The sequence below is a fragment of the Dendrobates tinctorius genome, unplaced genomic scaffold (assembly GCF_039654945.1).
Source record: "Dendrobates tinctorius isolate UK_male_01 unplaced genomic scaffold, ASM3965494v1 ptg000162l, whole genome shotgun sequence".
In the NCBI taxonomy this organism is placed as follows: domain Eukaryota; kingdom Metazoa; phylum Chordata; class Amphibia; order Anura; family Dendrobatidae; genus Dendrobates; species Dendrobates tinctorius.
Window position 1 is genome coordinate 56310582 of NW_027361829.1, and position 24510 is coordinate 56335091.

The window sequence follows — 24510 nt, forward strand, 5'->3', positions numbered from 1 at the left end:
AAAATGTAAGTAACCTTATGTAGCTAATAAGTACAGAAATGCTGCAGAAAATATGCAACATCAAAAACTCACCAAATACTCATTTTGGTGTAAGGCGGTCAGGGTGGTAGTCGTGGCAACGAGCTGTAGTGTTCCCACACCCTGGCGCTCCACAGATGAAACATAATGTCCTTTCTGCTGTACGTGGAGCATGCGCAACAGAACACTCACATTTACTGCCGGAGTCTCCTCTGTTTCTTTCACTCCATCTTCAGCTCCATGGGTCTCACAAACAACTTCAGAGACAGTGTCCATTCTTAACAGGTTATCTTTACTTATCAGTAGGGTTTTCAGTACAGATGCATACAGAGTGACATTTCTAGGGTTTTCCCTGTCTTTCGAGCAATCCCTGCTCTTCCTGGACAATCCCTGTCCTGTTCCAGCAATAACTGCTCTTCCTGGACAATCCCTATCCCGTCTTGACAATCACTGCCCTTCCTGGACAATCCCTGTCCTGTCTTGGCAATCACTGCTCTTCCTGACCAATCCTTGTCCTGTCTTGGCAATCACCGCTCTTCGTGGACAATCCCTGTCCCGTCTGTGCCTTTAGGCCCACCAGCTTCCTTCCATTCCCATTGTCCGGTCTCAAAAGGAGAAGATAAAAGGCTCAATGTCTCAGTCCCAATCATACACCCTTATTTGGAATGGTTTCGTTTACACTTGTGACCGCCTGCATGACACTCAGCCTTGGGCCCCTTCTTGCCGAAGCAACCTTATCCCCATGGCTGTCAGACTGTCCCTGATCACTGCTGCATCTCAATTAACTCTTAACAGGAAATCCCAGAGCTAGACCCTATTGCTCTGCACTACACTACTCTGTAGCTCCTCCCTGTCTGGAAAACCCCTATCTTGGAAGGTAGCCTAAGGCCACGTGCACACATTCACTGTTTGGTGAGTTTTTTACCTCAGTATTTGTAAGCCCAAACCAGGAGTGGAACAACCGGAGGAAAAGTATAATAGAAATACAACACCACTTCTGGATTTATCACCCACTCCTTGTTTTGGCTTACAAATACTGATGTAAAATACTGACCAAATACTGATTGTGTGAACATGGGCTTAATGTAGCCTATGGTCGTACTCACATGTTCAGTATTTGGTCAGTATTTTACATCAGTATTTGTGAGTCAAAACCAGGTGACAGTCTCAAATATTAATACAAGAAGGATCTAGAGTATTATCATAAATGTATATCCCCTAAAATTGATACTTTATTAATTAAAAAATCACTAGTGTGGTTAAACACCAAAAGAAAAACCGTGACAAATTCAAAACAAAAGCGTGTTCAAACAAAAACCCATAACTGGGACACCTGGGAATCCCTGATGTAAAACCTGAGCTTACACCTGCCTGGCCGCGGAGGTTGGCACCCTAGGGGGGAACGTTGTGGCGCCCCCGCTCAACGATGGCTATCCCTAGGGGCCCTGATGTACCCTGCAGCCACTAGTGATACCCTCTACCCGATAACTGAAGGGACCCCTAGTTCTAGACAAAGATAAATCTGCTCTATAGAGGGCCCTGTGTCCCATAGAGGTTAAAAACAATAGAACACATATGGCATCAGGTGGTATATATGGGTAATAGATTGCATTACATTGCCCCACATAAGATTTCAGTCAAAGGACATAATGCATAGATAAAAATGGGATTCATCACCGGACACATAAAATTCATTCAGCGATGCCGCAGCCTCACACAGAAAAGATCTATTAGTGCAGATAAGAATCAAAGTTCCATATCACTAGCGGCTTTGTTCACTAGTATCTCAATAGTTTACATCCCATTAGTACCCCATTGTTGTCAGGCATGACTTAATAAGCATCCAATTAATGTCCCCATCAATACGAAATAAACACAGAACTGCAACAGGGATACTCATCTGTGTCACCCGCCACCTGCCATCAAATAGTTAACGCCTCAAAACCAGGTGAGGAACAATCAGAGGAAAAGTATAAGGCCGGGGTCACACTGGCGAGGAATACGGCCGAGTGAGAGGCGCTAAAAGCACGCATTAGACACGGACCAATGATTCTCTATGGGGTCACTCGCACCAGGCGTATATTTCTCATCCGTATTCTACAGTCCGTGCCAATAGCAGCATGCTGCGATTGTCAGCATACTACGGCAGTAGTACGCCAATGCAAGTCTATGGGTGCGCAAAAAATACGGATTACACACGGACCACACATGTGACTTGCGAGAAATACGCACCCGGTGTCTTTTAGCAAAGCCGGCAATTCAGTGCGCTATACAGTAAACTCACACTGACAGGTTTAATAAAGAAACGAAAGAATAGATATAGACACATAGAATACATTTATATATATAAATATATATATATACAGTGGGGAAAAAAAGTATTTAGTCAGTCAGCAATAGTGCAAGTTCCACCACTTAAAAAGATGAGAGGCGTCTGTAATTTACATCATAGGTAGACCTCAACTATGGCAGACAAACTGAGAAAAAAAATCCAGAAAATCACATTGTCTGTTTTTTTTTCATTTTATTTGCATATTATGGTGGAAAATAAGTATTTGGTCAGAAACAAGCAATCAAGATTTCTGGCTCTCACAGACGTGTAACTTCTTCTTTAAGAGTCTCCTCTTTCCTCCACTCATTACCTGTAGTAATGGCACCTGTTTAAACTTGTTATCAGTATAAAAAGACACCTGTGCACACCCTCAAACAGTCTAACTCCAAACTCCACTATGGTGAAGACCAAAGAGCTGTCAAAGGACACCAGAAACAAAATTGTAGCCCTGCACCAGGCTGGGAAGACTGAATCTGCAATAGCCAACCAGCTTGGAGTGAAGAAATCAACTGTGGGAGCAATAATTAGAAAATGGAAGACATACAAGACCACTGATAATCTCCCTCGATCTGGTGCTCCACGCAAAATCCCACCCCGTGGGGTCAGAATGATCACAAGAACGGTGAGCAAAAATCCCAGAACCACGCGGGGGGACCTAGTGAATGAACTGCAGAGAGCTGGGAGCAATGTAACAAGGCCTACCATAAGTAACACACTACGTCACCATGGACTCAGATCCTGCAGTGCCAGATGTGTCCCACTGCTTAAGCCTGTACATGTCCGGGCCCGTCTGAAGTTTGCTAGAGAGCATTTGGATGATCCAGAGGAGTTTTGGGAGAATGTCCTATGGTCTGATGAAACCAAACTGGAACTGTTTGGTAGAAACACAACTTGTCGTGTTTGGAGGAAAAAGAATACTGAGTTGCATCCATCACACACCATACCTACTGTAAAGCATGGTGGTGGAAACATCATGCTTTGGGGCTGTTTCTCTGCAAAGGGGCCAGGACGACTGATCCGGGTACATGAAAGAATGAATGGGGCCATGTATTGTGAGATTTTGAGTGCAAACCTCCTTCCATCAGCAAGGGCATTGAAGATGAAACGTGGCTGGGTCTTTCAACATGACAATGATCCAAAGCACACCGCCAGGGCAACGAAGGAGTGTCTTCGTAAGAAGCATTTCAAGGTCCTGGAGTGGCCTAGCCAGTCTCCAGATCTCAACCCTATAGAAAACCTTTGGAGGGAGTTGAAAGTCCGTGTTGCCAAGCGAAAAGCCAAAAACATCACTGCTCTAGAGGAGATCTGCATGGAGGAATGGGCCAACATACCAACAACAGTGTGTGGCAACCTTGTGAAGACTTACAGAAAACGTTTGACCTCTGTCATTGCCAACAAAGGATATATCACAAAGTATTGAGATGAAATTTTGTTTCTGACCAAATACTTATTTTCCACCATAATATGCAAATAAAATGAAAAAAAAACAGACAATGTGATTTTCTGGATTTTTTTTTCTCAGTTTGTCTCCCATAGTTGAGGTCTACCTATGATGTAAATTACAGATGCCTCTCATCTTTTTAAGTGGTGGAACTTGCACTATTGCTGACTGACTAAATACTTTTTTTCCCCACTGTATATGCATTCTATGTGTCTATATCTATTCTTTGGTTTCTGTTATAAACCCTGTCATAGGGCTCCATTATATGTCCATTTTGCAAGCCTGCGAGAAAATCTTGCCATACGGATGCCATACGGATTACATACGGATGCAGACATGCGCAAAATACGCGACCACACCTTGATTACGGATGACATACGGAGCACTGTTTAGGGGCCATTCATCCGTATTACGCATGTAAAATACTGACCGTATTTTGCGTCGGTTAGTGTGACCCCGGCCTAAGGGCATAGTCAGACAGCCGTAGAACTTGTGCGAGAATCGCATCGCACTGCACGGACTGGCCCGCCACCTCTCCTGACCTGAGTAAAGGTACTGTCACACTAAGCAATATCGCTAGCAATATCGCTATAACTTGTGACGTTATAGCGATATTGCTAGCGATGTCGCTGTGTCTGATACTTACCTCCGACCGGCTCCCCCACTGGTTATCGCTGATCGCGCGAGAACGTCCTGGACTGTTTCTCGTCGTCAGCTTCCTGCGGCGCTTCCTGTGGAGAGACGAGCGACGAGCGTGGAGCCGGGCGGGAGGACGCAGGATCGCCTACTGTGACAGGTAAGTAGCGACCCCCGTCCCCAGCGATGTCACTGGTGAGATCTGCCTGTGTGGCAGCTCACTAGCGACCACTTAGCGATGTACCAGCGATCCTGACCGCGTCATATCGCTGGTCGGGATCGCTGGTACATCGCTAAGTGTGACAGTACCTTAAGACAGCGTGATGGATTACTATGCAGCTGTCAAGCTCAGGTCAAGAGAGCCGACAGCCAGTGCGAGGTTTACTTACCATGTGATTCTCACACGAGAAATATGGCAGTCTGGCTCTGCCCTAATAGAAACATGTCAGCACTTCTGTATTTTTCACCCACTCCTGGTTTTGACTTAAGTGTGAATGTGGCCTAAAAGTACAACTGCTTTTCTATTCAGATTCACAATAGAAGCCTACAGGGGAAAAAAAACACCAAAAAATGCACAGTGGACATGATTTTTTTTATTAAATCAGATCCACTTTGCTTGAGCTGGCAAACACCGTGAAATTTCTGCACGGAAAGCACAGCGTAAAAAATGGAAAATGTTCTAAAACTGCACTTATGAGAGCTCCATCAGGGGATTGTATGTAAAGTGGGCTGTCCCCCCATCCAAACACAGAAGCAAAGATTATATATTTAATACATATGTAGTGAATCCTAATGGTGGATTTTCCCTTTAATACTTTATTGAAATGCCATGAAGAAAAAAGATTATTATATCAGCTCTTATTGCAGAAATACATATACTGTGTATATATGTAGCCACACAGCATCAGCATTTGTGTGTTATTTCCTGCTAGAATACATTCCTGCTAATTTTCTCTAGTGGGACAAGTTACTTTAATTTTCCACCATGCACACTAAAGAACAGTTGTGGGACAAGCACAATCCTGCCAGTGTTCCCGGAGACGGTCGCTCACCAAAGATCTTCTGTTTGCCTATCTCTGTGTTCACCTGACATTCATATAGGCCTTAATTAGAGCAGTGTGTCCATTTATAATCATTTATCAAAGCAAACGTCTGAGATTGAATTGCCCCAAGGCTCATATGTCATCATTACCTGGTATGGGAGGGTGTACAGTACACCGCTTTTATGGCGGGGGTCAGAAGAATTGCTTGATAGTTAGCACACTGACCCTAAAGTCATAAATCTTACTTTTTAACATATGGAAATTCAGATTGGCTCATTAATTCACAAAAACAAATAATTATCCCTTTATGTTCCTCCCAAAACTTTCCAGAAATATTGGCTGCCACTCATGTTGTTTCACGTTTATGGCACTTTTATGGCACTTTATTCAACGCACCACTGTTAAAGCATATATTATATATTGACAAATAATTTTGACAGCACATCAATTATAATGGATCTGTCAGATAAATCACTTTACTTTATCAGATTAATCCCTTCGTCTCCTCCCCACCCCAGCCTGTTTCACCATCCTGACCAGATCAATTTTTTCAATTCTGACCACTGTCACTTTATGAGGTCATAACTCTGCAATGCTTTAACGGATCCTACTGATTCTGAGATTGTTTTTTTGTGACGTTGTAGTTCCTTGGTCAATACGATTTGCATTTATTTAAGAATATAATGAAAATTTGAATATAAATAGGAAAATGTTCCAATTTTCAAACTTTAAATTTTTATGCCCTTAAAGTGATCAAGTAAACTACAGACATTGTCAGGTCACCGCTGTTATTTTGATTAAAATGATACCTGCGGTGAAGAAATCCATCTTGTGGTTCTTGTGTAATCAGTGTTAGAAGTTTTCAGCTAATGAGCTGCTTGTGCTCCAGGGTGGGACTGTAGGCAGAGTCTTATCTTCCTGCTCTAAGCTAGCCAAACCAAGACGAGACCTGCTCATAGGCCTCCCAGAAGCACCAACATGTTCCTCATCAAAGAGACAGACTGTTTGTGCTTCAAAGTGGCCTGTGGGCAGGTCTTTCCTTGGATTCTCTGGCCTACAGCAGGACTATAAGACTCTGCCCACAGTCCCGCCCAGGAGCACAGGCATATCATTAGTGGACAACTTTTAACACCGATTACACAACAACCAGAAGACTGATTTCTTCATTCCAGGTCATTGTAATCAGTGTAACAGCAGCAACCTGACTGTCTATAGTTTACTTAGTAAAATCCTGCTGACAGGTTCAGAAGAGTTAAAAGTTGACCAGTGATATCTTATTTTTTCCAAGAAAATGTGAAAACCCATTTTTTTAAGGACCACATCATATTTAAAGTGACTTGGAGGGAAATTCCCAAAAGTGACACCATTATAAAAACGACACCCCTCAAAGTGCCCAAAACCACATTCTAGAAGTTTATTAACCCTTTGGGTGCTTCACCAAGAAAGAAAAAAAAATAGATTTTACTTTTTCCCACAAATATATTGCTTTAGCCCCAAATTTTGATTTTCAAAAGGGTAGCAGGGGAAACTGGGCCATACAATTTGTTGTGCAGTTACTCCTGAGTACACCGATTCCCCAAATGTGGCGGAAAACTACTCTTTGGAAATACGGCAGCACTTGGAAGGGCAGGAGCATTATATTGAAGTTCCGAATTTGCAGGAATGGTTTGAGGGTACCATGTCACATTGGTAGAGCCACATTTTGGAAATTACACCCCTCTGGGAATGTAGGAACAGGTGTAGTGATAAGTTTGACTCCATGTGTCTTTCCCGAATTATGCAGCAGTGGATGGTGCTGAGTGAAAATTGCAAATTTGCTATTGTACTGCCCATAGATTGTGCCCAGCTCATACTTACTGTAGACATGCACCTGTAAATTAGGTGGACTCTCATCACTACAGAAATGCCAAACATGTAGGCGTTAATTGTGGTTTAGGCACACTGGGGCTCAGAAGAGAGGGGGCATTTGGATTTGGTAGACCAGAATTCACTGGATTTCTTTTTTTTGGGGGGGGGGCAGGAGCCATAGCACTTATCCAGAACTTTTGTGTTGCTAGTAACAGGAAACCCCTATATATCTGTTAACAGGTGACGAACCTGAGTGGGGACTTGCTTTTTTTATGGATTAAGTTGAAGCTTTTATTGGGAACATTTTACATAATGTTTGATTTGGGTTCACATTTATCCGGCGCTCTACACTGTGCACTTACATCGGGGTTTCCATCTAAATTTCAGAATAGCGTGACAGATGAAACCCCGATGGATCCATTCACTATTATGAGGCAGCAGATATAATGCGGTGTCCTTCTTTTCAGAGGTGCGCTAAACTGTGGCGGACCCATCTTTCATGCACGCCTAAAATGATGAACACCACAGAATCTTTAGCCAAACGTTGTCCACAGTATCTCCATCTCCTTCATTATAAGGAATCTTCTGCCGGGGGTTTGTCTGTATCATATATTTCAGAGATTTACACAGAAACCCCAGTGTAAGCGCTCAGCGTAGGGCGCAGGATAAATGTGAGCTGAGTCTTACTGCGATCTTTGGGAGGCAAATTGAACAAATCAACAGCAGGTGAAGAATTGATTTTATTTATTTTTTATGCCGTTCCTCGCGCGGTATAAGTGATTATGTGACTTTATTCTTCAGGTTGGTGCGATTACAGTGATACCAGATTTATATGTTTTTTTATATTTGACTGCTGTCACACTATAAACGAAGCTTATTTTTGCAAAAACAAGTTTTTGCATCGCCATATTTTGAAAGCTATAATTTTTTAGATTTCTGCCAACACAGGGCTTGTTTCTTGCGGGTTGAATTGACATTTGTATTGGCACAATTTCAAGCACATTTTTTAATCGCTTTCTATTCCAATTTTTGGGAGGCAGAATGAACAAAAAACAGCAATTCAGGAATTGCTTTTTTATGCCATTCACCATATAGTAAAAGTGATAAAGTCAGATTTATTCTTTGGGTCAGTACAATTACAGCAATACCACATTTCTAGAATTGTTTTTATGTTTTTGATGTTTTGCCACTTTCACACAATTAAAAGTATTTTATGGAAAAAAGAATTGTTTTTGCATCGATATATTCTGAGAGCTTTAGCTTTTTTATTTCTTCAGTGATGGAGCTGTATGGCAGCTTGTTTTTTACAGGACAAGATGACATTTTCAGCTACACCATTTTTATTTTCATTCAACATTTCGATCCCGTTTTGTTCGGCAGCATGATGAAAAAGCATAGTTTTTTGCCACGTTGACAGTTTTATAGGGTGGGCCTGTTGTACTTTTGTTGTTTACTTTTGCTTTTACTAAATATACCTACTTTTTGGTAGAATTGTTTTTTCATTTTTTTATTTATTTTTGATTTTTTATATATATTTTTTCTTTTTTTTTTACTTAGTCCCTTTAATAGACTTAAACTTCGCTGGCACAATGCATTATACCTGTCAGTGTAACACTGATAGAAGCCTCTTAGACCATGCTCCTGGCCCAATCTAAACAGGCTTTCATAGTTGGCAGACGCGAAGGTCATCATGACGACCTCAGGTTGCAATGAAAACGATCGGGCCCTCCTGATGACATACTGATGTAAAATTCTAACCAAATACTGAACGTGTGAACGTGGCCTAAAAGAAAATTCTACATATGGATTTTATTTATTACTCAGCGTAACACTGCTTAGTGGCCGCTGTCAGATACAGCAGAACAGCTCCAACGCTGTATCGTACACAGTCCTCATCCGCCTTCTGCCGCCACCGCAAACAGCTGATCGCTTGGGGTGCTAGGTACCACCACCAAATTGATTGTCCTATCCTAACCCCTTAATATCACCACATTCCAATTAGATGCTCAGCTTCGTATGTCAGACTCCTTGATCCTCTCCGTGTTGTGACTCATTTTCTTCCTCTTTTATTATTCTCATACACTATTATCTGTAAATTAATACGGAAGATGAATATCTATTTACTAAGAGATTTGCCTTTGTCCAGGTTCCGGTTCAGTGGTCGTATCCTTGGCCTTGCCCTTATCCACCAGTATCTCCTGGATGCCTTTTTCACACGGCCATTCTACAAGGCTCTTCTAAGACTGTGAGTACAGCCAGGCAGATGATGCCATTTACAATTTTTCCCTAATTCTGTGTATATAATTTACAATTTGCTGCTTGTGTTTCTGTGCATTTTCCAAACTAACTTAGCCTGTTCCTTACTCTTACATTTTCCAGCCCCTGTGACCTCAGTGATCTCGAATACTTGGATGAAGAATTCCACCAAAGTTTGCAATGGATGAAGGACAACGACATCACAGACATTTTGGATCTAACGTTCACAGTAAATGAGGAAGTGTTTGGTCAGGTTAGTTGGAGATAAGGTTACAACTAAAGCTATATCTGAACTTATAAAACTATTTATATTTTTATTGCATATTAGTTTAAAATTCTTGACATTGTCAGTCCTAACACAGTCGAAATTTTGTTCATACCCTATATCTTAAAGGATTCACATTAGAATCAATGGGTGACTGACAACTCTTGTATGTTGTAGCATGTACAAAGCAATATTTTTTTCTCACAAATTCATATTAAAAAGAATGTCACAATTTTATTTGCCAACTAATCTAAGAGCAGTATAATGTAGAGACAGAGACCCTGATTCCAGTGATGTGTCATTTACTAGGCTGTTTACTGTAGTTTTGATAAAATCACTGTTTCATCAGCACGAGATTATCAGTTGAGCACTAGTAATTCTGCTGTGATGTAATCCACCATATTCATGAGCTGTGAATAACTCTGCTCCCACCGCTGATTGGCAACTTTCTGCCTATGCACAGTGTTCACATAAAACAGTCAGTCAGTGGTGTGGGCGAGGCAATATAGAGCTCAACATTCAGAGGACTGCTAGATTTACAGCTGAGAAAAAAAGTGATTTTATCAAAACTGTAGCAATGCAACCCAGCAAATAATACATCGCAAGAATGAGGGTCTCTGTCCCTACATTATTCTGCTCATTGATGGGGCATTAAAAACCGGATGACAGATTCTGTTTAAATCCATCAGAGGAACCATAGTTGAGCTCCAAATTGGAAACTTGGAGATGGTACCGTATGGACATGGTGAAGTTTATAACCATAGTATTACAGATGTGTATTGCGGTGTATGAATTCATAATGTGGCTGTGCGCATGAGGCCTTAGAGAGGACCTGCCGCCTCTTCTGACATTCTGTGTTAGTAAAGTCTCACATTCCACAGGAAATAACATTTCAGGAGCCAGTGTTCTTAAACTGCATTGTGCTGCTTCCCCGATATTACTTTAGCACATTACTAGATATTAAAGTACACTCCATCAGTACAGTTGCTGTACGCTCGCTGGGACCGACAGGCACATTATTGATAGAAAATATCTCTACACATACAACCCCTGGAAAAAATTATGGAATCATCAGCCTTGGAGGATGTTCATTCAGTTGTTTAATTTTGTAGAAAAAAAGCAGATCACAGACATGGCACAAAACTAAAGTCATTTCAAATGCCAACTTTCTGGCTTTGAGAAACACTAAAAGAAATCTAGAACAAAAAATGTGGTAGTCAGGAATGGTTACTTTTTTAAACCAAGCATAGGGGAAAAATTATGGAATCACTCAATTCTGAGGGAAAAATTCTGGAATCACTCAATTCTGAGGAAAAAATTATGGAATCGCCCTGTAAATTTTCATTCCTGAAACTAACTCCTGCATTAAATTAGACCTGATCGTTAGTCTCCATCTAAAAAGGATTGATCACACCTTGGAGAGCTGTTGCACCAATTGGACTGACATGAATCATGGCTCCAACAGGAGAGATGTCAATTGAAACAAAGGAGAGGATTATCAAACTCTTAAAAGAGGGTAAATCATCACACAATGGTGCAAAAGATGTTGGTTGTTCACAGTCGGCTGTGTCTAAAATCTGGACCAAATACAAACAACATGGAAAGATTGTTAAAGGCAAACATACTGGTAGACCAAGGAAGACATCAAAGCGTCCAGACCAGGAGCTTAAAGCAATATGTCTCCAAAATAGGAAATGCACAAAAAAAAAATGAGGAACGAATGGGAGGAAACTGGAGTCAACGACTGTGACCGAACTGTAAGAAATCGCCTAAAGGAAATGGGATTTACATACAGAAAAGCTAAATGAAAGTCATCAATAACACCTAAACAGAAAAAAAAAAAGGTTACAATGGGCTAAGGAAAAGCAATCGTGGACTGTGGATGACTGGATAAATGTCATATATAAGGATGAATCGCGAATCTGCATTGGGCAAGGTGGTGATTCTGGAACTTTTGTTTGGGGCTGTTGCAATGTGATTTATAAAGATGACTGCCTGAAGAGAGCATGCAAATTTCTACAGTCATTGATGATATGGGGCTGCATGTCAGGTAAAGGCAGTGGAGAGATGGCTGTCATTACATCTAATATATAAAGCTCAAGTGTGTGTATGTACTGTATGTATGTATGTGTGTGTGTGTGTATGTCCGGGATTGGCATCGGCACCGTCGCAACTACAGCCACAACATTTGGCACAGTCACACGTCTGGACCCCGAGAGCATCCTAGGCTATGTTGTGAGGCGAAATTTTAACCCCGCGCATTCCAATTCACCAAACAATTTTGCCCCTATCTACATAATGGGGGAAAAGTGTGTGTACATCAAGCCCCGCCCCTCATTATGATATCATAATGGTTGCCATGGCGATGCTGATGTCACATAGGTTGCAAGCCCCGCCCCTCATTATGATGTCTTAATGCTTGCCATGGCGACGCTAATGTCATAATAGGTTGCAATGGCGAAGATGCTGTCACAATGGTTGCCATGGTGATGATGATGTCTTAATAGGTTGCAATGATGACGGTTATGTCATAACGGTTGCCATGGTGATGATGATGTCATAATGGGTATATGGGCACAGGACTAGGGGATGGAGGATGTGTGATGGGTATATGGGCACTGGACTATGGGATGGAGGATATGTATGACGGGTATATGGGCACGGGACTATGGGACGGCAGATATGTATGATGGATATATGGGCATGGGACTGTGGGATGGAGGATGTGTGATGGGTATATGGGCACTGGACTATGGGATGGAGGATATGTATGACGGGTATATGGGCACGGGCCTATGGGATGGTGGATATGTATGATGGGTATATGGGCACGGGACTATGGGATGGAGGATAATTATAATTTGCTATAACTAACCACAGTTAGTTACTATGCCCGGGCAGCGCCGGGCTCTTCAGTTAGTCTTCAATAAATGCACAAGTTTATGTTGATATTTTGGACACTTTTCTTATCCCATCAATTGAAAGGATGTTTGGGGATGATTAATTCATTTTCAAGATGATAATGCATCCTGCCATAGAGCAAAAACTGTGAAAGCATTCCTTGAAAAAAGACACATAAGGTCAATGTCATGGCCTGCAAATAGTCCGGATCTCAATCCAATTGAAAATCTTTGGTGGAAGTTGAAGAAAATGGTTCATGACAAGGCTCCAACCTGCAAAGCTGATCAGGCAACAGCAATCAGAGAAAGTTGGAGCCAGATTGATGAAGAGTACTGTTTGACACTCACTAAGTCCATGCCTCAGAGACTGCAAGCTGTTGTAAAAGCCAGAGGTGGTGCAACAAAATACTAGTGATGTGTTGGAGTGTTTTTTGGTTTGTTTGTTTTTCATGATTCCATATTTTTTTCCCTCAGAATTCAGTGATTCCATAATTTTTCCCCTCTGCTCGGTTTAAAAAAGTAACCATTACTGACTACCACATTTTTTGTTCTAGATTTCTTTTAGTGTTTCTTAAAGTCAGAAAGTTGCCATTTGAATTGACTTTAGTTTTGGGCCATGTCTGTGATCTTCTTTTTTTCTACAAAATTAAACAACTGAATGAACATCCTCCAAGGCCGGTGATTCCATAATTTTTGCCAGGGGTTGTAGGATGTGATCACTAAGTACTGAAATGTGGGTACTGACATTTGTTTGCCGTGATTTGCTCAAAATTCAGTGGTTTCACCAAACATCATCCTTTTTGGTTCCTTAGGGGCCTGATTATTTTGTATGAGACATTGTAGGCTCGGGCTATAGTTTTTGCACCTGGTTTCAGGATATAAGCAGTTCTGCTTATAACATCTATTTTTGACAGCAAAGCTAAAAGCAAGCAAATAGCTTTAATTTTGTGTTGCCTTTTCAGCACATTACATGATGTTTTAACTAGTTCTTTTTTTATATCTGCATGCTTGTGTGAAAATATACCGTATATTGAACTGCTATGATCCTTTATATTAAAGAAAAATACATTTATACTAAGTTTCCAATTATGACCAACCTAAGGCCTCATGCAGACTGCGCTATCCATGTGTTTTGGGCAGTACTGATCGAAAAGATGTGGGTGTATGTTGCACCACTTCTAAAATTCTTCTGTTATGCTGTAGCACACAGAAGTTTTCAGTAAGAATCCATGTGAAATGTAATATTTCATGGACAATATGATTTTTCATGGATGAACCATAATATGGCGCACTACTTACATATGGGTCTGTAATAATGCTGCAGTACTTACCTATAGATCCGCAATAATGGCATACTACTTACGTATGGTTCTGTAATAATGCCGCAGTATTTACCTATGGATCCGTAATAATGGTGCACTACTTACCTATGGATCTGTAATAATGGCTCACTACTTACCTATGGATCTGTAATAATGGCGCACTACTTATATATGGATCTGTAATAATGGCGCACTACTTACCTCTGGGTCTGAAATAATGGTGCACTACTTACATATGGATCTGTAATAATGGCGCACTACTTACATATGGATCTGTAATAATGGTACACTACTTACCTATGGATCTGTAATAATGGCACACTACTTACATATGGATCTGTAATAATGGCGCACTACTTACATATGGATCTGTAATAATGGCACACTACTTACATATGGATCTGTAATAATGGCGCACTACTTACATATGGATCTGTAATAATGGCGCACTACTTACATATGGATCTGTAATAATGGTACACTACTTACCTATGGATCTGTAATAATGGCACACTACTTACATATGGATCTGTAATAATGGCGCACTACTTACATATGGATCTGTAATAATGGCGCCCTACTTACATATGGATCTGTAATAATGGCGCACTACTTACCTATGGATCTGTAATAATGGCACACTACTTACATATGGATCTGTAATAATGGTGCACTACTTACATATGGGTCTGTAATAATGGCGCACTACTTACCTCTGGGTCTGTAATAATGGCGCACTACTTACCTCTGGGTCTGCAATAATGGTGCACTACTTACATATGGATCTGTAATAATGGCGCACTACTTACATGTGGATCTTTAATAATGTCCTGTACTTTCATACAAAATAAAAAAAACTTAAATGGAAAATACTCAAGATTAATCCCGACAGACCATCATGCAAGCATGCTAGAATGAGGGGTCTTTTGAGGAACATTGTGTCTCCTTATGAATTTTTCACTTCTGTCCAGGCATAGTGCAGGTGCCACCACTTAGCCCCACTTTACCTGAAAGTTTGATTTGCATGCCTATGCCCACCTGTGGGAGTATATCTTGGAATTTTGGTATTTTTGGACCTATTGTTGGGGTATTTTTTTCCTGTTTTGCAGTATTTATTCCATATATTCTGATCTTATGACTGCTGGTTGGCCATAGAATTAGATACTAATTAATAAGCCAGGCTAAAAAAAAACATTTAGGCCCTGGAAAATTGTTTTTTTTCTTAAAATGACTATATACATAGAACCATAGATTATATTTAATAAAAGTAGACAACAGAATTATGTAAAACCTTCTACATTGTTGTTTTCCATTTTTTTCCATACCTGTAGAAGCCTCAGGCCATGAAACATAATCCAACTCCTACGACCTCCTGCGTTCCTATACAGAAACATCAGCCTTATATTCGGCACACTGTCTTAAGGGCCATCAACTCCATGGTATTCTTGACAAACTGCTGCCTTTTTGCACTTTTACTGGAAGGGTTTTTATTCTGTTTTCGCACACTCTCTTTGTGAAACCAATAAAACAGATTTTTTACAAACAAACCATTGATCTTCCTTGCAGAGATCCCTGGTCAAACGTTAAAATGTGGAACATTCTTAATCATATTCACTAGCATATGACATTGGGAAGTGTTAAGGAGTTAGGGGTCATGGGGAAAAAGCATTTCTAGAGCTGATTTGGTAAGTTTGCCCACTGACAAAGACATGAACAGTCTATAATTTTAAGGGATGGTTAATTTTAACATTAAAAGAGATAGAATATCAAAAATAAAATCCAGAAAGATCACATTGTATAAATTATATACATTTATTTGCATTTTGCAGTGAGAAATAAGTATTTGATCCCTCTGGCAAACAAGACTTAATACTTGGTGGCAAAACCCTTGTTGGCAAGCACTGCAGTCAGACGTTTTTGTAGTTGTTGAAGAGGTTTGTGTACATGTCAAGAGGAATTTTGGTCCACTCCTCTTTGCAGATCATCTCTAAATCGTTAAGATTTTGAGGCTGTCGCTTGGCAACTTGGAGATTCAACTCCCTCCATAAGTTTTCTATGGGATTAATGTTTGGAGACTGGCTAGGCCACTCCATGACCTTAATGTGCTTCTTTTTGAGCCACTCCTTTGCTGCCTTGGCTGTATGTTTTGGGTCATTGTCTTGCTGGAAGACCCAGCCACAGCCCATTTTTAATGTCCTGGCGGAGGGAAGGAGGTTGTCACGCAGGATATTACGGTACATGGCTCCATCCATTCTCAAATTGATGAGATGAAGTAGTCCTGTGCCCTTTGCAGAGAATCATCCCCAAAACATAATGTTTCCACCTCCATGTTTGACAGTGGGGAAAGTGTTCTTTGGTCATAGGCAGCATTTCTCTACCTTCAAACACAGCAAGTTGAGTTAATGCCAAAGACCTCAATTTTTGTCTCATCTGACCACACACCTTCTCCCAATCACTCACAGAATCATTCAGGTGTTCATTGGTAGACTTCAGACGGGCCTTCATATGTGCATTCTTGAGTAGGTGGACCTTGTGGGCACTGCAGGATTTTAAACCTTTACGGCGTAATGTGTTACCAATGGTTTTCTTGATGACTGTGGTCCCAGCTGCCTTGATATCATTAGCAAGTTCCCCTCATGTAGTTTTAGGTTGATCTCTCACCTTCCTCATGACCAAGGATAGCCCACGAGGTGAGATTTTGCATGGTGCCCCAGATCGATGTCGATTGACAGTCATTTTGTATTTCTTCCATTTTCTTACTATTGCACCAACAGTTGTCTCCTCACCTAGCCTCTTACTTATGGTTTTGTAGGCCATTCCAGCATTGTGCAGGTCTATGATCTTGTCCCTGACACCCTTAGGCTAGTTTCACATTAGCGCATTTTACAGGCAGCGCACGGCGCCGCTAAGCCCCGCCCCCTTCCCGCCCCGTCCGATCATTTCCTTCTACTATCGCACACGGCTGCATGCGATCTGCGCACCCTATCTTTAGCATAGGGTGCGCAGACCGTGCGCTAGTAGGTTTTTTGTGTGCGCTGCGCACTTTTGAAGGTGCGCCGGTGTGCTCAGAACGCATCTGGTTTTTGTTATCTAATCTGAGAGCAGCATAATGCAGTGACAGAGCCCCTGATTGCAGAGATCTATCACTTGCTGGGCTACTTGCTGTAGTTTTGATAAAATCACTGTTTTAACAGAAGGATATTCTCACTGGAGGACTAGTAGACCTCCTGCCATGTATTCTTCCATATTAATAATCTCTGTGTACCTCCACCCCCACCGCTGATTGGCAGTTTTCTGCCTATGCACAGTGTAAACAGATAGTTGTCTGTCAATCATTGGTGGGGCAGGATTGTACAAAGCATTCAGAGAACTGGTAGCTCTACAGCAGGGAAAACTGTGATTTTATTGAAATTACAACAAGCAGAAAGTAAAAGATACATCACTGGAATCAAGGCCTCTGCCTTTGCATCATGCTGCTTTCAGATTTGTTCAAGGGGCAGCAAGAGCCTGGTGACAGATTCCCTTTAAATAAACAGTATGTAGCTGCATACCTGCCAGATAGAGGTGGAAAGAACACACTGTTGGCCTCCATCTGGTGAACAGCAGCCTATGGAAATGTAAGGCCTCTTTCACACTTCAGTTTTTTAGCATCAGTTCAAATCCGCCAAAAAGTCAGACAAGCGGATCCGTTCTCAACTGATGCGAACGGATGGCACAGGATCCGTTTTAAGACGGATCCTGAAAATGAGGAAATATAATGGAACGAGAGAGAGAGAGAAAGAAAAAGAAAGAAAATGAATATTTATTTGTCCGGCACCCAGAAAAAAGTTCGGGTTAAATAAGTGTCTGGAGGATCCGCCACAGAAAAAAACGTTGCAAGCTCCGTTTTGAAATCTTTGAGGATGGTGACGGACAGCAACTTTTGGCGGATCCTCACAAAAAACGGATGCAACGGACAGCAATCCGCCATTAATGCAAGTCAATGGGGAAAAAAACGGATCCTCAAAAGAAAATTGAGGATCCGTTTTTTTCAAAACCTGGCGGATTGTGACTGATTGTAACAAACTGAAGTGTGAAAGAGGCCTTACAGTATATGTCTGAAAAGCTCCCGACATACAGTGTACTGTAGACTAAGTGTACGGACGCAGTGTGCACCACGCTTTAGAGAGGGGTTTACCAGTCATGATCTATACCAGGTGCAACTAGATGTTAGCACAGCCGGTGACGGAGGTGCCAATCAGTAGGTTCACAGACCTTGAGTGTATATATAACAAATACTGGGCACACTCGTGATTTGCAGGTGTGAGGAAATTGTTTAATATATACAGTAGCCACTAGATACAAACGTTTCGGTCAATGTAGACTTTCATCAGTGTACTACAAAAGGAAAATTAAATAAAGTGGTGTGAAATGCATAACAAAAGTATATACAAAAACATAGGTCAAATGCATGTCAGTAAGTAATAATACAATCCATATGCAGGCAGTCCAACATGGCAAAAGGATTCTGTTTAGGTTTGATAAAATAACAACATACCTAGGGTAAGTATATAAGAACTTGTGAGAATCTCACATAAGGTATTACCAAGAAGGTTACTCTGTGGTGGTATAAAAGAGAGCAAGATTAACGGGACCAATTGTGGTGCCATAGAGGTGAGTATAATGGAGGTGAAACCAACCTTAATATTTATGCTGATAGGCAAAGGTGGTCAGTGACCGCAAGTATGGCCGTACTGTGGAGAATTATAAGGCCATTAGGTGAGAACCAAACGCTGGTGGAGAGGGACGCTACTAGTATGCACTTACCAAGGCAGCAGCGCTGCTCTGTGTCCTGTGACGCGGTTTCCGTCGCCTGTCAGGTAGGTAGCGTGTGAGGCTCTGCTGTTTCTATTTATAGATGCAGAGTGCGCGCGTGGCGTGCAAGAAAACAGGAAGTGGGAGGCTGTGAGTGACAGCTATGTTGTGTGGGGCGGAAGTGCCCTTGGCGTGCGTTCCAAAGCCAGGGAGCCTGCTGGCGTGCGTTCCACAATGTGCTGGCCACTGTGTAGTATGCTAATGGACAGTGATGTGGCGGAGCTTGTGAGTCCAAGGCTGGACAGGGATGGGCAAAAGTGTGATGAAATACATTCAATATTAGCGATTCTATGGGGAAAGGAGCAGAATGTCAGAACAGAACAATTATTCCCAATAATAAAGCAGATCATTAATAAAATGCAGAACCATATATTATTGCAATTCTTGCATGGCATAAGTTAGTGATATTCAAATAGAAGATTGTAGGTCATATTCTCTATTGAGACCATTGGGGGTTAGAGTCTTAAGTTCATGGATCCAGAATGCTTCTCTGCGTTTAAGCAAACCCACATGGTCCCCCCCCACGCCGAGGTTGGGGACATGTTCAACTACCTGGAAGCGTAATTGAGATACACTGTGGCCTTTTGTAAGAAAATGGTGAGGGATAGGTAGAAGCTGGTTTTTACACTGAATGGTGGATTTGTGCTTTGAAATTCTATCCTTGATGCACTGTGTGGTTTCACCCACTTCCTGTTTTCATGCACGCCACGCGCGCACTCTGCATCTATAAATAGAAACAGCAGGGCCTCACACGCTACCTATCTGACAGGTGGCAGAAACCGCGTCACAGGACACAGAGTAGCGCTGCTGCCTAGGTAAGTACATACTAGTAGCATCCCTCTCCGCCATCTAATGGTCTTATAATTCTCCTCCACAGTACGGCCACTGACCACCTTTGCCTATCAGCATAAATATTAAGGTACCACAATTGGTCCCGTTAATCTTGCTCTCTTTTTTACCACCATAGAGTAACCTTCTTGGTAATACATTATGTGAGATTCTCACAAGTTCTCATATACTTACTTTTGTTATGTATTTCACACCACTTTATTTGATTTTCCTTTTGTAGTACACTGACGAAGGTTTATGTGGCGCCCCTGAGGCTTCAGTCGCCACAGAGGTACTGCACCTTCTCCTAAGGTGTAGTGCCCCACCATCCAGGTAGGCTGGGAACTCCTTTCCGCATTCAAACACCTGCACCCCACACACAGGATAGTTCAGCAGGGACCCATCCATGCATTATGCTGGAAAGGTCATAGGGTGCCTTTTGTGGTCCCTGGCTTCGTAACGCGAGAGGTGCTGGGGAGGCGGGTGGAGTTAGATATAAAAGAGAGGGAAGAGTGAGAGTTAGAGGTTAGTTAGTTGGTTGGAGGAGAGAGAAGAGAGAAGATGGGTGTCTGAGGGACGTGCTGCAGCAGGTCCCAGTGATCTGGGTTGCTGGCATGAGAAAGATCAGAGAAAGAGACTGATAAGAGTGATAACCTAACCTTCCATAAGAGAGAGAGAACAGATCGGAACGAGGGAGAATAGAAGGACGGAGGGAAGCTGGTTGAAGAAAGATAGAGAACCCTTCCAGTCCAGAGAGCGCAAAGGCCGGGGCCCGGTCCCCGAGGTTGATTGGATCTTTATGTCCGGCAACAGACACCGGAGGAGTAGTGAGCCGCTAACGCCTTGCTCCCATCATAAACTTGGGACACAACCGCAACTGAATAGTGAGCCGGGACGCAGTGAGGAGTCCCCGAAGCAGGCTACAGCTGTCTGTCATACAAGTAAAGACTAGGAACACCTAGAGAGAGGCATTCCAGGGTAACTAAGTACTGGAGTGCTTCGCACCTAAAGGCGCATTGGAGGAGTTGTTCAGTAAGGTACATGTTGGCGGAGTGTGGAAGGGAGAATCCTATCCTGCCTGGAGGCTGGCTGGAGCCCTGACCTGGAGAACACGGTACGGAGGCAGGCAGTTGTGTGAACTGCAAACAGTGAGTAAAGCTTTGGAACCGCATACTCTGGTGTCCTCCAGTTATCCCCGCACCACTACACCTGCGTACCAGCATCCATACCATTCTGTGCCTCTCCTCATCCATTACACCTACACTGCCCTGGGACTACAGCTCCACCTGTGGGGAGCTATACCATCTCTGCTGCACCACACCATCAGTCCCAGCGGATCTGTATGCAGCGTTGGCTTACCATCTTACTTGCCAAACACCACGGGTGGCGTCACGAACTATTCATATAAACTTCAACACCATTAACATCACCGCCATTGATATTGGGCGCCCGGGGCCACGGACCGGGTCACCGCTGCTGTGACACTTTCCCGCCCGGTACCGAGTACCCCACTGCCCTGGGTGTGCGAGGGCGACCCATTTACATTGACTGAAACATTTGTATCTAGTGGCTACTGTATGTATTAAACAATTTCCTCACACCTGCAAATCACAAGTGTGCCCAGTATTTGTTATATATGATCTATACCAGGAGCATTGTTTTGTGGCATAGTGATGCAGAAAAGTTTAGTGTTTGCATTCATAAGAGAGAATATGTTATATTACCATAGATATTGTAAAAAAAGGAAATAAAAGAGTGTCATTGATTGTGAATGACTGTTCTTGCTTTTTTCATGTGACAGGTCACAGAGAGAGAACTGAAGTCAGGGGGAGCAAATCTGCAAGTTACCGAGAAAAACAAGAAAGAATATATTGAGAAAATGGTGAAGTGGCGAGTGGAGCGTGGGGTGGTTCAGCAGACTGAAGCTCTTGTACGGGGCTTTTATGAGGTAAGGTCACTTGCTGTAAGGGGGCAAAGGGGAAAATTAGTTTCTGTACATTAGACAATCCCACAGAGTTTCCCTTTAAAGCACCACCCCAAAGGTTTCTTATTGCACCGCTGGAGTGGTGCTTTAAATGTAAATCCCCTTCCCCCTGTCTCATACTCACCTGCCACCGCCTTCATGCTTTTCCAGCGTCGCTCCCATGGCAGCTGCAGTGTTTCATGGAGCGCCGGAGGTCACTTGGAGCACACCGTTCTGGATCTCTTAGACTTGTATTAAGCTCTTGTGACTTCTGGCCAGTCAGAAGTAACAGCACAAGATGGTGCCGGGTTACCAGAAAGCCGTCCGTAAAAGCTGAAGCTGCCGGAAGGTGAGTATAAGAAGGGGGGCTGGGGTCTTCCATTTAATGCGCCACTCCAGTGCTGAAAACAAAACACTGGAGTGGTGCTTTAAGTAAAAAACATAGCTATAATTTGTGGGAAGGCGGATAAAAAATGTAGCACCAAATAAGGAAAAAAAAGTAGCATTATCAAGTGCTCTTCAAATGAATGTGTTGTCTGTGTAATGCTGTGCACGTCCTTCAGAGCGAGACATGCTCTCTTTGTTGAGAGGACGCATTAGACATGACATTAAAAGCTATGGACACCTTTGACGTGGAAAAAAATTATTTTACAAATGTTAGTTGGTACCGTTAGTCAAAGGGAATCTGTTACCAGGCTTTTTCCATTTAATATGAAAGTAGCATAATATAGGGACTGAGACCCTGATTCATGTGGTGTGTTAATTACTGGGCTACTTACTGTAGTTTAAAAAAAAAAAAATACTGTTTTATCAGCAGGAAATTATCACTAGATGACTAGTAATTTACTGCCATGTAGTCCTCTATATTCATGAGCTCTGTATAATCCCGACCCACCGCTGGCCATGTGCATGGTCAGAAAGCTGCCAATCCGTGGTGTAGGCGGGGTATACAGAGCTCAGCAATTAGAGAACTAGTAGATCTTCTGCAGATAAAACATTGATTTTATCAAAATAACAGCAGTAAGTAGTGTTGAGCATTCCGATACCGCAAGTATCGGGTATCGGCCGATACTTGCTGTATCGGAATTCCGATACCGACTTCCGATATTTTTTCAATATCGGAATTCGGCATCGGAATCGGAAGTTCAGTTGATTGACGGCCTGACGTCATCATGATGCGCGGTGTGTGCGCATCATGATGCGCCGTCATTTCGGGCCTTCCGGGGGTCTCTGCCGGCCTGCCGGGGGGCTGTGCCGGCCTGCCGGGGGGCTGTGTGGACTGCCCGGGGTCTCTGCCGGCCTGCCGGGGGGCTGTGCCGGCCTGCCGGGGGGCTGTGCACCCTGTGGGGGTCTGTACCGGCCTGCCGGGGGGCTGTGCCGGCCTGCCGGGGGGCTGTGCTGATGTCCGGGGGTCTGTGCAAGCATCGTCCGATGGGACTACAAGTCCCATCGGGCGATGCCTGCTACCATGACAGTGATTGACACATTAGCCAATGATGGGACAGTAGTAGTCCCATCATCCGGCTAATGTGTTAAATGTTAAAAAAAAAAAAAAAAAAAAAAAAAATACTACATACATACTACATGCTACATACATACTACATATATACTACATACATACTACATACATACTACATACATACTACATGCATGCTACATACATACTACATATATACTACATACATACTACATACATACTGCATGCTACATACATACTACATACATACTACATACATACTACATGCATGCTACATATATACTACATGCTACATACATACCACATACATACTACATGCATGCTACATATATACTACATGCATGCTACATACATACTACATATATACTACATGCATGCTACATACATACTACATGCTACATGCATGCTACATACATACTACATACATGCTACATATATACTACATACATACTACATATATACTACATGCATGCTACATATATACTACATACATACTACATATATACTACATGCATGCTACATATATACTACATACATACTACATATATACTACATACATGCTACATATATACTACATACATACTACATATATACTACATACATGCTACATACATACTACATACATACTACATATATACTACATGCATGCTACATATATACTACATGCTACATACATACCACATACATACTACATACATGCTACATATATACTACATGCATGCTACATACATACTACATATATACTACATGCATGCTACATACATACTACATGCTACATGCATGCTACATACATACTACATACATACTACATGCTACATACATACCACATATATACTACATACATACAATACATTCATACAATACATACATAGACATACAGTACATATAACATAGAGTAACATACTTACCAATACTTGTCACATTGTTCCCCGAAGCCATTGTCTTTCCGGAATAAATATTAACATAACAAACCACAAAAATACTCACCCACGATCCGAAGCAGTCCACGAGTGTGTCCCACGACGATCTTGGGTAGAGAACTGCAGCATCAGATGATGCTGCCGTTCTCTACGGGCTGCAGGAATCCAATGACGGAAGGTAGGTATCCTTCCGCACTGTATTCCTCCGCCACTTAAAAAAAAAAAAGTCCCTAGTCTCACTTTATGCCATTGCTGTGTGGGAAATTCCCACACAGCAATGGCATAAAGTGAGACTAGGGACTTTTTTTTTTTTTAAGTGGCGGAGGAATACAGTGCGGAAGGATACCTACCTTCCGTCATTGGATTCCTGCAGCCCGTAGAGAACGGCAGCATCAGCTGATGCTGCA

The 24510-nt window shown here is 42.2% G+C and overlaps 1 protein-coding gene across 4 annotated transcripts in view; it reads left to right on the top strand.

Annotated features, from left to right (window-relative positions):
* Positions 1 to 24510, top strand: part of HECW1 (HECT, C2 and WW domain containing E3 ubiquitin protein ligase 1) — a 564607-nt gene that overhangs the window by 526257 nt on the left and 13840 nt on the right. For all 4 annotated transcript variants that reach the window (XM_073550028.1, XM_073550027.1, XM_073550030.1 and 1 more), the window contains 3 exons: positions 9465 to 9563; positions 9698 to 9827; positions 21545 to 21691. In XM_073550028.1, the coding sequence (XP_073406129.1) occupies positions 9465 to 9563; positions 9698 to 9827; positions 21545 to 21691 (376 nt within the window). The remainder of the gene's footprint in view (positions 1 to 9464; positions 9564 to 9697; positions 9828 to 21544; positions 21692 to 24510) is intronic.